Below are 12,868 nucleotides of genomic sequence, written 5' to 3' on the forward strand. Positions count from 1 at the left end.
ATAAAGGTTGGTGACACTGTTCTCGTTAAAAAGAAAAAAGAGGGAAAGTTAGATATGCCGTATGATACAAAACCATATAAAGTGATTAGTGTAAAAGGAACTATGGTAACAGCTAGTAATAGAGATCATAGTATAACACGTAATATGGCCTATTTCAAAGTGATTCCAACTAGTGTAGAAAATGATGAAGTGCAAAGTCGTGCAAAAGAAAAAGAAAAAAATAGTTATAACCCGACAAACAATTCATCAAGGGATGTTATTGTATTTGGGGACTCGCGTCCTAAACGTCATGTTAAACGCCCTACACGATTTGATGATTAATTGTGTTCCTATGTAATGAAAAGTATTTACTTATTATGCTAAACTAAATTTAATATTGTTTGAATAATGCAGATCTCTCATTCAATATTTTGTAACTTTGTAGTACAGTTTCTTTCATGTTTGTTTAACATTGCATATGTATTTTTAACATTGAAATCCTCTGTGGAAAAGATTAAGTTGTTTAAATTCTTTGTGTGCTTAATTAATGTTAAATGTATGCAGTATCTCTTGATATGTTAATAACTTACTTTGTGTCAATAACTTTGCTTTGTGCTACACGCATGGTAGACATCCTGTATTCATTCTTTTTAAAGAAAAGGAGGGATGTCATGTTCACAGAAAATGGTACCATCCGTTTTCTATGTGCGGCGGCTGGGACGCCAGGGAAACAAGAGAGCATACAGGCCGCCCGCCAAGCTTGGTAGCTACTAGTCATGTAATCATATTAAGTATTAAAGTCAGTAACCAAGTCATGACTTTACATCAACCCTACAACCAAGACTTCCTCAGTAACACACAAACACCACAGTAAGGAAAAGTAGTAGGAAGGAGAGGAGGTTTTTTCCACCACGGCGCCAGCACAGAGAAGAGCGACCGTCTCCAGTCTCCTTCCTCAGCTCACTTGCTGCCGGCAGACTACTCAACTAATCGTACAGCAGCCCTATATCCAAGTTTACTCAAATCTACTTTAATACTTTCTAATCATTTGTAAACATAGTTGATGCCTATTTTATTACTTAATAATCAACCCCAAGCTCAGTCTTTAAATGCTCTTTGAGAAAAAAGAATCGTCTTGCGTCTGGCAGGGAAGATGCAAACATAGGCACCTCGCCATGCGTCCCACTACTATAAAGTAGTTTATTTAGCTCAATTTGACCTCTGGTTTCCAATTGAGGAACCCAGGGTCGTAACACTCGTCCCCCCTTCAGAGAAAAAAAAAATGTGACTACTAGAATAGTAATCATATTTTTTTGTAAGAGTATACAGAGAATAAAAAGGAAAATCTATGACATAAAAGAAAATCAATCAAAAACAACAATTTCTCTGCAAGAAAAGTACAAAGGAACTCTGAAAGAAAAAACACATACACACAAAAAAAAAACCAGGGAAGTAAATAAATTGGACATGGAATATTTAATGTCACAGGAGAACCAACAAAAAAAAATATATATATAACTAAAGCATGATAGTTGGTAAATGGCTTCCTGTGGCCCAGATGAATGTTACTCAGGCAACCGAGACAGAGCGTCGGCTATCACGTTGAGCCGGCCCGGTAGGTGGATAATGAAAAGATTGAAGTCCTGTAGGTACAATGCCCACCTGAGGATGCATTTATTCTTCCACTTCATTTGATTCATAAAAACTAGTGGGTTATGGTCCGTGTACACTTCCACTATATTACCTGTGAGGTAATCTTCGAATTTTTTACATGTTAACACTCGCGCCAACGCCTCTTTTTCTACCACTGAATAATTGTGTTGCGCCTTGTCAAATTTCACAGAGTAATAATATACTGGGTGTTCCACTTGATCATCCCCAGTTTGCAACAACACTGCCCCAGCACCCGAGTCAGACGCGTCAACATGAATTTTAAGGGGGCATAACTTTTAAAATCGTTATAAATTAAAAGTTGTTCAATTTGCTTATAAATTTATTTATGAAATGGTTATAGAAAGGGCTGCAACTGGTCCAGGTTTCACCATCACACCCTAAACAGAAAAGTAGAAAAAAAATACACAACATATTATGCAACGATTTTACAACATTTTCAAATAATTTCAGGGAACACATATGTCAACTAAAATCCTTTCTATAACACTCAGATATTAAAATTAGCATATAATAAAGGATTGTTGTGAGTAGTTTTATCAAAAAAGTGTTTAGTGCAATAATATAATTATTCAAAGTTACCCTTCCAAAAATATGCAATATATGATGTTTATAAATTTTTATAAAATCAACAAATGGACTTTGGACTAAAATGTCTACAACATACTGTAGAAGCACAAACTCTACATATAAGGTGTAATTTGCATGTAAATTGATTAATAAATGAAAGCTATGAAGTACTTTGAAGTTGTAAATTACTTTCCTGAGTAAAATAAAGATCAAAGTTCGGCCACCTGTAGCTGAGCTTCACTTCGACAGATTTCGTTCATAATTGGCACCCTTGCAGATAGGCATCCATTGAGCAAGGTGTGCAAGTTTCATGCAAATCCCTTGATAACAAACGAAAAAAAAAAATTGGCCAAAAAAAAGATGAAAAAAAAAATTTACATATAAATATATTGCACATACATATTACAATTATTACAAGAGTTTGTGTTTCTACAGCACATATTAGACATTTTAGTTGAAACATGTGTTCCCTGAGATTATTTGAGAATGAACATTCGTTGCATAATACATTGTGTATTTTTTTTCTCCTTTTCTGTTTAGGGTGTGATGGTGAAACTTGGACCAGTTGCAGCCCTTTCTATAACCATTTCATAAATTAATTTATAAGCAAATTGAACAACTTTTAATTTATAACGATTTTAAAAGTTATGCCCCCTTAAATGGTCAGTCGAACCTTGGACTGGCGAGCACTGGGGCGGAAGCTAAGATCAATTTCAAATTTTTAAATGCCTCTGCACAGTCTGATGACCACTTAAATTTAATGGCCTTCTGCAACAAGTCTGTGAGAGGAGTGGCAACACTGGAAAAGTTCTGACAAAAGCGTCGATAGTATGCACACATACCGATAAACCGTTGAAAGTCCTTTTTAGACTGAAGCATGGGATACTCTAGAATGGCGCTGATTTTATCTTGCCAAGGTAACACTTTTCCTTGGCCCACTTCATAACCAAGGTACATCACTGTGCCTCGGCCAAAATGGCACTTTTTTGCATTTAAGGTCAGATTTGCATTTTTCAAAACTGTGAACAACTGGCATAACCTAGCTATGTGGTCAGCCCAATTACTATCAAAGAGCACAATATCATCTAAATACGCCCGACAAATTGGAACATTAGCGAGCAAAGAATTCATTAGCCTCTGGAACGTGGCAAGGGCATTACGCAAGCTGAACGGTAACACTTGATACTCAAAAACACCCTCGGGTGTCACGAACGCAGTTAGTTGTTTAGCATGTTCAGTGAGCGGGATTTGATAATACCCCCTCGAGAGGTCGAATTTCGAGACGTACTTGGCGTTTCCCAGCTCGTCGATGCAGTCCTCGAGGGGGGGCAGCGGGTAGGCATCCACAATGGTCACCTTGTTGAGCTGCCGACAGTCGGTGCACAATCACCAGGAGCCATCTGGTTTGGGGACCAAAAGGCAGGGCGAGCACCAAGAGCCTTGGGCCGGATGAGGCCGTGCTGGAGCAGGAATTCGACCTCTTTCCATACGATGGCCTTCTTTTTTGGACTCATCCGGTAGGGTTGAAGGCGAATGGGGGTGTAGTCCGTCAACTTGACATCATGGTAAATGGCATCAGTCTGGGTCGGGACCTCCCCGAAGAGACTGGAGAATTCGTCAAGCAATGACTGCACCTCTTCACGTTGGGCCATCTGCAAATGGGATAGTCCCTCCTCCACAGCATTCACAGAACTAGAATTATTGAGAATGAGATTAGTTGGGTCCCCAGAACAATCATCCCCTGCCTCACTGGAAATGGAAACATTGGTTAGTGCAATGGGCCTGGGGCCCTGAAACTTCTTCAGCCAATTCAAGTGTACGAGCATTACCTGGTTACGCTTGTCAAAGTGCCTCACTTTGTACGTGAGGTCCCCAGTCTTTTCTGTCACAATGTAGGGGCCTTCGTACTTGTGGGACATAGTGTTCCCTAGTCGAGGCTTTAATACCAGGACAGGGTCACCAGGCTGAAATACCCGCAACTTAGCCTTAGCATCATTTCGTTCTTTCATCTTTTCTTGGGCCTTCCCAAGATACTTTAGTGCAGCCGCCTTGCAGTCTTTGAGTCTCTGGTGGTGTTGCGCAAAGAAAGCCGAACCTTCAGTTAACGTTACATTCCCTAACAGATTCTCCTGTAACATTTGCAAGGGTTCATGAATTTTATGGCCAAAGACTAACTCAAAAGGAGAACAACACAGTGAACTTTGTAACCCCTCTCTAGCAGCAAACAAAACATACGGCAAGTTCTCATCCCAGAAGGTGTGGGAACTCTCATACGATGTCTTCAACATCTGCTTCAGAGTTAGATGGAACCGTTCAATTACTCCCTGACTCTGTGGATGGTATGGGCTGGAAACCTTATGAGTTATTCCATGGTCCTTACAAAATTGTTCAAAAAATATCAGACTTAAAGTTAGTACCATTGTCAGTTTGCACGACCCGAGGCAGTCCAAAAGTGGAAAAAAATTGCAACATACAAGCAACAACAGTCTTTGCTCGGATGTTCCTTACAGCAAAAGCCTCTGGGTAATGGGTCGTGATACACATCATTGTGATTAGGTAAATATTACCAGACTTAGTTCTAGGTAATGGACCAACACAGTCCATTACTACATGAGAAAATTGTTCCTCTGGCACGACAATAGGCCTTAGAGGAGCTTTAGGTGGAGTTTGGTTTGGTTTCCCAACAAGTCAACAAGCAATACATGCATTAAAAAATTTTGCCACATCGCTTTTCAGCTTGGGCCAGAAAAAATACTTTAAGATTTTGTGATAAGTAATATTAATACCTTGATGTCCCCCCATAGGATCATCATGAGCAGCTGCCAAAACCCTTTCTCTATAGCAGGTCGGCAACATAACCTGGTGGACTACCTCCCACTCATTTGACAAGGGAGCACTCTGTGGTCTCCATTTTCTCATCAAAATTCAATCATTGTAGTAGTAGTAGCTGCGTCTACAATTTCCTCCTTAGAGGTGGCTAACTCATGCATTCTGCAAAACTGGGGTCAGCTTTCTGTAACTCATTCAAGGAGGCATCCAGGCCTTGGTCAGATGCTATTGGCCGAGGCTCAACAGTGTTCTCCTCCACCTCCTCACTACTCTCGGTAGGCAGTGGTGGCAGTCTCTCCACAATGTCCTCGGCCACGTCATCGAGTCGAGCCAAGAATGTTTCCGCAAGGTCCACTTGGCTTTCACCACTCGGAAAGTTCCTCGTGTCCTCAGGATTTACCACCTTGGCAAGCACAGGGATGCCCTTACATTTAAGTCCCATAGACCTGGTCACCGCGCACGCAGGGTACACAACATTATCCTCTGCGGCGGGTAGATCCAGGGAAACCTTAGGGGTAGGCAACATAATAGGCAGACTGGAGTCCCCTACCTTACTCCATGCTAAATCATTACCCAATATTACATCAACATTAGGGAAAGGTAGGTACGAAGTGACTCCGACTGTACAAACACCCATATGGAAATCAGATTCCAGGGTAACCTTTTGGAGGGGCACTGCTCGAGTATCACTAGTGACACCCTCGACCAGTACCACCTCTCCAGTGTCGAGAGTGTTGGCACCTTGCAAAGCACTCTCTAAAATTAAAGTCTGGATGGCACCGGTGTCTCAGAAGATCACCATATCCTTCCAGGAAGAACCTTCAGACAAAAGTAGTCTCCCTTTCGATAAGAATGGGGTAAGCAGGTCCAACCACTGTGGGTTGGAGGTCTTACTCCCTAACCCTTCCGAAGGCCTCAAGCCCTGTGTCACAACTAGAGCATTGGGTCCTTTTTCCAGGTACAGTTGCCAACAACGGCTAGTAATGTGGTTTGGACGTTTACAGTGACCACAGATACGTCGGGGAGAAGAGACATTACTAACAGGATTACCCTTCGGTTCACCCTTAGGTGCTGTGGGGCTAGACACTTTAACAGGGTTAGTTATGTCTGAAACAGAAGGTGCAGTACCACATATGTAAGACAAATCCTGGAGTATGCAGCCCCAGCATGGAGCCCGTACAAGCACAGGACGAAGTTGGAAAAAGTTCTGAGGTATGCCACAAGGCTAGTTCCAGAACTAAGAGGCATGATTTATGAGGAAAGGCTGCGTGAACTGCACCTCACGACACTGGAAGATAGAAGAGTAATGGTATGTCTCCCCTTACTCTTCTGTCCTCCAGGGACGTGAGGTTCAGCTATCGTAGCTTTCCTCGTAGATCATACCTCTCAATTCTTGGACTAGTCTGGTGGCATACCTCTGAATCTTCTCTAACTTTGTCTTGTGTTTAATTAGGTAGGGACTCCAGGTTGGAGCTGCATACTCCAGGAATGGTCTGACATAAGTGGTATACAAGGTCCTGAACGATTCCTTACACAAGTTTCTACAGGCAGTTCTTAAGTTGGTTAATTTAACATATGACGCTGATGATATCCTTTTGATGTGAGTTTCTAGGGACAGGTTCGGTGTGATATCGACCCCCCAGATCTTTCTCTCTATTTGACTCTTGCAGGATTTCACCTCCCAGATGGTACCTTGTGTTCAGCCTTCTGCTCCCTTCACCTAATTCCATTACATTACACTTTCCTGAGTTGAACTAAGGTAGCCCTTTCCGAGATCATTCCACCAGTTTGTCCAGGTCATCCTGTAGTCTCTGTCTATCTTCATCTGTCTTGATTCTTCTCATTTTTTTTTTCATCATCCGCGAATGTTGAAAGGAATGAGTCTATACCTTCTGGAAGATCGTTTGCATATATCAGAAACAGGATGGGTCCACGTACAGAGCCCTGTGGGACTCCGCTGGTGACATCTTGCCGCTCTTATGTCTCCCCCCTCACAGTTACTTGCTGTTTCCTGTTGCTTAGATACTCTCTTATCCTCTGGAGCACCTTACCTTTTACTCTTGCCTGTTGCTCCAACTTTTGTAACAGCTATTTATGGGATACTGTGTCAAAGGCTTTCTGACAGTCTAAGAAAACACAGTTGGCCCACCCTTCTCTTTCTTGCCTATTTTTTGTTGCCTGGTCATAGAATTCTATTAGGCCTGTGAGGCACGATTTACCATCTCTGAACCCATGCTGGTGGTGGTGTGTTACAAAGCTATTTTTCCTCCAGATGCTCTACGAGCCTTTTCCTCACGATATTCTCCATCACCTTGCAAGGTATACAAGTTAGGGAAACTGGTCAGTAATTCAGTGTCTCTTGCCTATCACCCTTTTTGTATATTGTGACTACATTAGTCGTCTTCTAGCTTTCCGGTATTTCTCCTGTTTCAAGTCACCTCTTATACACCATGTGTATGTGTGTGTGTGTATTTACTATTTGTATTTAATATTTGTGTCTGCAGAATCGAGCTATTAGTTCTTGGACCCCTCCTTTGTAACCAAACTATTTTCCCTTTATCATATCTACTACATATATTTCTAACACTCACACACACACACACACCCAGGAAGCAGCCCGTAGCAGCTGTATAACTCCCTGTTACCTATTTACTGCTAGGTGAACAGGGGGGCATCAGGGTGAACGAAACTCAGTCATTTGTTTCCACCTCCGCCGAGGATCAAACCTGGAAACTTAGGATTACGACCCCAGAGCGCTGTTCACTCAGCCGCGAGGACCCCGCGCGTGTGTATGTGTACTCATCTAGTTGTACTTGCAGGGGTTGAGCTTCGGCTCTTTGGTCCCACTTCTCAATTGCAATCAACTGGTGTACAGATTCCTGAGTCTACTGGGCTCTATTATATTTACACTTGAAACTGTATATGGAGTTTGCCTCCACCACATCATTCTGTAATGCATGCCATTTATTAACTACTCAGACACTAAAAAAAATTCTTTTTAATGTGGTAATGGCTCATTTGGGCACTCAATTTCCACCAGTGTCCCCATAATGCGTGTGCCACTTGCGTTAAATAAACTGGTGTGACAAACCTTTAATGCATTCACTAGAACAATATATTGATGAATGTGAAACCGTAAAGGACTTTAGACCTCCTGGCCTCTTGTGCCACCAACTGTGTAACTATTTCATTGACTCAGGTGTTCTGGACGACATCCTAACAATTTATCCAAAATTTCCTTGTCCATTTTAAAGAATGAAGAATAATTATATTTATATTAGTTCTAAGCTGCATCACTTATGAACCCATCCCTGCTCTTGTGTGGCAGTGCACAATAGAAAGTTGTTTTCACATATCCATACATTAAAACATTGATTGTAACCATGATATATATGTGCTTCAGCCTACAGTTTAGACTTATTGTCTTGTGTATGACCCTCTGTCCTATGGTAATGCTGGTATTCACTGTCGCGTGACAGTGAATACCAGCATTATCCTCACTTTAATAAGACTTAATTTAAATCCTCAGATTAGGCAAAATGGTAATTAAATTTTGTCAGCAACGATGTTAATAATAATAAGACTTTGTCTACCCAATCAATTCCTTTGAGAATCTTGTATGTGGTGATCGTGTCCCTCCTAACTCTTCTGTCTCCCAGCGACGTGAGGTTTAATTCCCGTAGTCTCTCCTCGTAACTCATACCCCTCAGTTCGGGCACGCGTCTGGTGGCAAACCTCTGAACCTTCTCCAGTTTAGTCTTGTGCTTGACGAGATATGGACTCCATGCTGGAGCTGCATACTCCAGGATTGGTCTGACATAAGTGGTATACAAGGTTCTGAATGATTCCCTCCACATGTTTCTAAAGGCCGTTCTTATTTATATTAGCCAACCTGGCATGTTCCGTTGATGTTATCATCTTGATATGGGCTTCGGGGAACAAAACTGGTCAACAAGTGTCCCCTTGTTCGCATAACACCCGTGCTAAACAGTTTATCGTTATCTACCCTATCAATTCCTCTGAGAAATTTGTAGGTAGTAGTCATGTCTCCCCTAAAACTTCTGTCTTCCAGTGTCGTGAGGTTTAGTTGCAGCAATCTTTTCTCGTAGCTCATATCTCTCAGCTCGGGGACTAGCCTCGGGGCATACCTCAGAACCTGTTCTGTATGTGTTTGGGGGAGAGGGGGTAGGTAGGGTGCGGGTGTGCAGGGGGAGGGGGGAGATGGGTTCTGGTGAGGAAAGAGTGAAATGGAAAGAGAAGGGAAGACCTAAGTGCTGCACGGGGAGAGCCTCTGTCCCCCCACTACCACTGTGGGAGGGGAGAGACACCCACGTTCTGCACAGGGGAGAGGGGTATTGTCCATTCTCTTACTCCCAGTTAACTTGATTACTTCCATTACAACTCTGCCACTACTATTGCTCACTACAACACCCACATACAACTCTGCCACCACTGTTCCACACTACAACACCCACATACAACTCTGCCACTACTGTTCCACACTACAACACCCACATACAACTCTGCCACTACTGTTCCACACTACAACACCCACATACAACTCTGTCACTACTGTTCCACACTACAACACCCACATACAACTCTGCCACTACTGTTCCACACTACAACACCCACATACAACTCTGCCACTACTGTTCCACACTACAACACCCACATACAACTCTGTCACTACTGTTCCACACTACAACACCCACATACAACTCTGCCACTACTGTTCCACACTACAACACCCACATACAACTCTGCCACTACTGTTCCACACTACAACACCCACATACAACTCTGCCACTACTGTTCCACACTACAACACCCACATACAACTCTGCCACCACTGTTCCACATTATAATATTTGAAGTATATGGTATTATTCGTTGAAAGTTACTTGATCGTTTAAGACGTGTTTCAGCTTTAATCTCTACAAATCTAACATTAACTGTGTATAATAATTTGTGAAATCCCATTAAAGATGTATTTCTAATACATAAAAGAAAATGTTAACTTCGAGAGAGTAGGGGTGGGGGGGTGGGGGGGGTGGGGGGGAGGAGGCGAGGGAGACTCGCAGGAGTGTGCTGGGAGGCTCAGACCACGGATCAATAGCCGGGGTCACCTAGCCGGCGAGCCTCGCCTGGCGATGCCAAGGAAGCTTCCAGTTACCAGCTGGAAGTTTTCAAACTGTTCATCTCGGTCGGCTAAGTCTTCACTTGACGAAGTAAGAACAAGTCAAGCATTTTCAGGAACAAATTGACAGTTTATCAAATTAAAACTGTTAACCTCTATTTTTTTTTTAAATGTGTGTACGGGGGATGTGTAATGTGTGAGCGCCTGGAGCCCGTGTGTGTGTGTGTGTGTGTGTGTGTGTGTGTGTACTCACCTATTTGTGCTTGCGGGGGTTGAGCTCTGGCTCTTTGGTCAGTGTGTGCGCGCGCGCGTTTGCTTTAATGTTAAGGGAAGATCCAGCTCTTGGGCCCAACTATGTTCAGTGTTTATGGTTTCGCGGGGCTTAAGCTTCAGCTCCTGGGCTCGTATTTCTACGGTCAATTGAGTAATTTACTTATTCTCGATTTTATTTTCTGTGGCATATATATATGCAGAAGTCGTATATTGAGTCAATCGTAATTATTCATACTAGCCTTCTAAAAAATGAAATTTGCTTTAACATCCATAGGGCTTATTTGGAAACAATGTGTCCCCTCGCCCTTGTCTCTCCCACGTTAAACATTGCCATCTCTACCGATGGTCTTGAATACTTCCTACTTCGTGATCAAATCCCCAATGTTACGTCACTCTCTTACAGGGAGCGGGGATTCGGTTCATTGTGTATTCTCCTAAATATCCTTGTCTAAACGTGTTTACAAGGTTAAGCTCTAGATCCAAAGCCCAACATTTCAAGTTATAGACCATTTACTGTAATGCATTCATTCTCAACTTATCCTCCTACTTCTCTCCCTTCAGCCCAGAAACAAGTCTTGTTTCAAACACTGATCTTTTCAAACTGTTTCAGTTTGGTTCTATGCTAGGATGTTCAGCCAGATCGTGCTTGCTTGTCCTTGCATAAAAATGCTTGCAAGCAGAAGGACTAGCTCATCGACCCACCTCTTCACAATCGAGTATCTGATGGCCTTGCAGATGTTGTCATATCTGCTCTTTAAGTTGAGAATAATATTAGCAATGTTGTCATCTCCTTATGACTACCAGTGTAAGAGGTGTGTGGCTCCCCTGACTCAACTACCTCCCCGCGCCTCTCTCTCACTCCAACACTTCTTCTCTTATCTACTCTTTCTCTCTTACTCTCTTATATTTCATAATTATATCTTCTTTACGTTTTCTCTAATATTGGGTTTTCACCTATTATATAAATATATATATATATATATATATATATATATATATATATATATATATATATATATATATATATATATATATATGTATGTGTGTGTGTGTGTGTGCGCGTGTGTGTGTATCACGAAAATAAACAGGTGATTAAAAATGTGACAGTGTCAGACCACGGAGGAAAATTGAAACAGGAATTTCCTTAAGTACTTTCGTATATTAATACATCTTCAGAAGGAGTGGTTTTACAGGTCGAATACTGGACATAAATAGACAGGAGAGAATGGTGGAGAGAGGTGAGATACAATACGTGGACTTATTCATAGGGAAGATTTTTCACTAAAGTTTAGTGTCTACAGAAAACCTACGAATAATTTATCTTATGTTCATTATTTTTCAGGCCATAGATACAATGTGAAAAAGTCAATTTTTTCTTCAATGTATCTAAGAGCTCTTCGAGTTGTGAGTCCAGAATTCTTAGACGAAGAGTTTAAGAATATTGATTCGATTGGTCTCAAGCTTTGTTACCCACTGAGTTTTTTGGAAGTTTGCCGTAGCAAAGCACGTCGTACATATAATAATATATGCAATGAAAGAATTCGCCCAAAGAATGTGTTATGTTTACCATATTTCTCTGGGTTTGAGAATATTGTCAAGGCCTTGAAACTTTTTATATACATGTATTGTTTAGCTACGAAAATACTGTTGGTAAGCTATTAGTTAGGAACAGCCCTCGTAGTGATAATTGTGTCATTTATAAAATACCTTGTAAAGACTGTAATAAGTTCTATGTTGGACAAACATCTAAAGATTTGAAATGTAGGACTTCGCAACATAAATACGCTGTAAGACATGACCAATTGTCTAATGCTTTGTTTGTTCATCTGTCAGAAGATGCTCACCAAATTGCTTGGGAGATGGCTTCTTCAATAACGAATTGTAAAATCACCTATAACAGAAACATAATTGAATCTGTATTGATACAGATCACAAAAGAAAGTAATTTGAACATTAGCAGCAGTTTATATAACTTAGCTCCATTTTTAATAGATCAATTAAAGGGCGATTTAAGTAGGATCATTGGAACACATTTGTCTCACTAATTCATTGTAAATATTTACTATTTTATGCTATAATTATCCATGTGTGGGCCTGTGTGTGGTTGCTGCATCAGATGGGACAATAAGCCCTCTGCAGTGTCCACGTATTGTACCTCACCATTCTCTCCTGTCTCTCCTGTCCAGTACTCGACCTGTAAAACCACTCCTTCTGAAGAAGTATTAATATACGAAAGTACTTAAGGAAATTTTTATTTCAATTTTCCTCCGTGGTCTGACACTGTCATATATATATATATATATATATATATATATATATATATATATATATATATATATATATATATATATATATATATATATATATATATTATTAAATATGACCGAAAAAGTATGATTAATAATT

At 41.1% G+C, this 12,868-nt stretch overlaps 1 protein-coding gene across 1 annotated transcript in view; it reads left to right on the forward strand.

Annotated features, from left to right (window-relative positions):
- Window positions 1–5,822: 5,822 nt before the first annotated feature.
- The window catches only part of LOC138350038 (perilipin-4-like), a 34,632-nt gene continuing 27,586 nt past the window's right edge, over window positions 5,823–12,868 (forward strand). Inside the window, exon 1 of the mRNA XM_069300318.1 lies at window positions 5,823–5,906. Within this exon, the coding sequence (XP_069156419.1) occupies window positions 5,823–5,906 (84 nt within the window). The remainder of the gene's footprint in view (window positions 5,907–12,868) is intronic.

Source organism: Procambarus clarkii, chromosome 43 (assembly GCF_040958095.1).
Source record: "Procambarus clarkii isolate CNS0578487 chromosome 43, FALCON_Pclarkii_2.0, whole genome shotgun sequence".
In the NCBI taxonomy this organism is placed as follows: domain Eukaryota; kingdom Metazoa; phylum Arthropoda; class Malacostraca; order Decapoda; family Cambaridae; genus Procambarus; species Procambarus clarkii.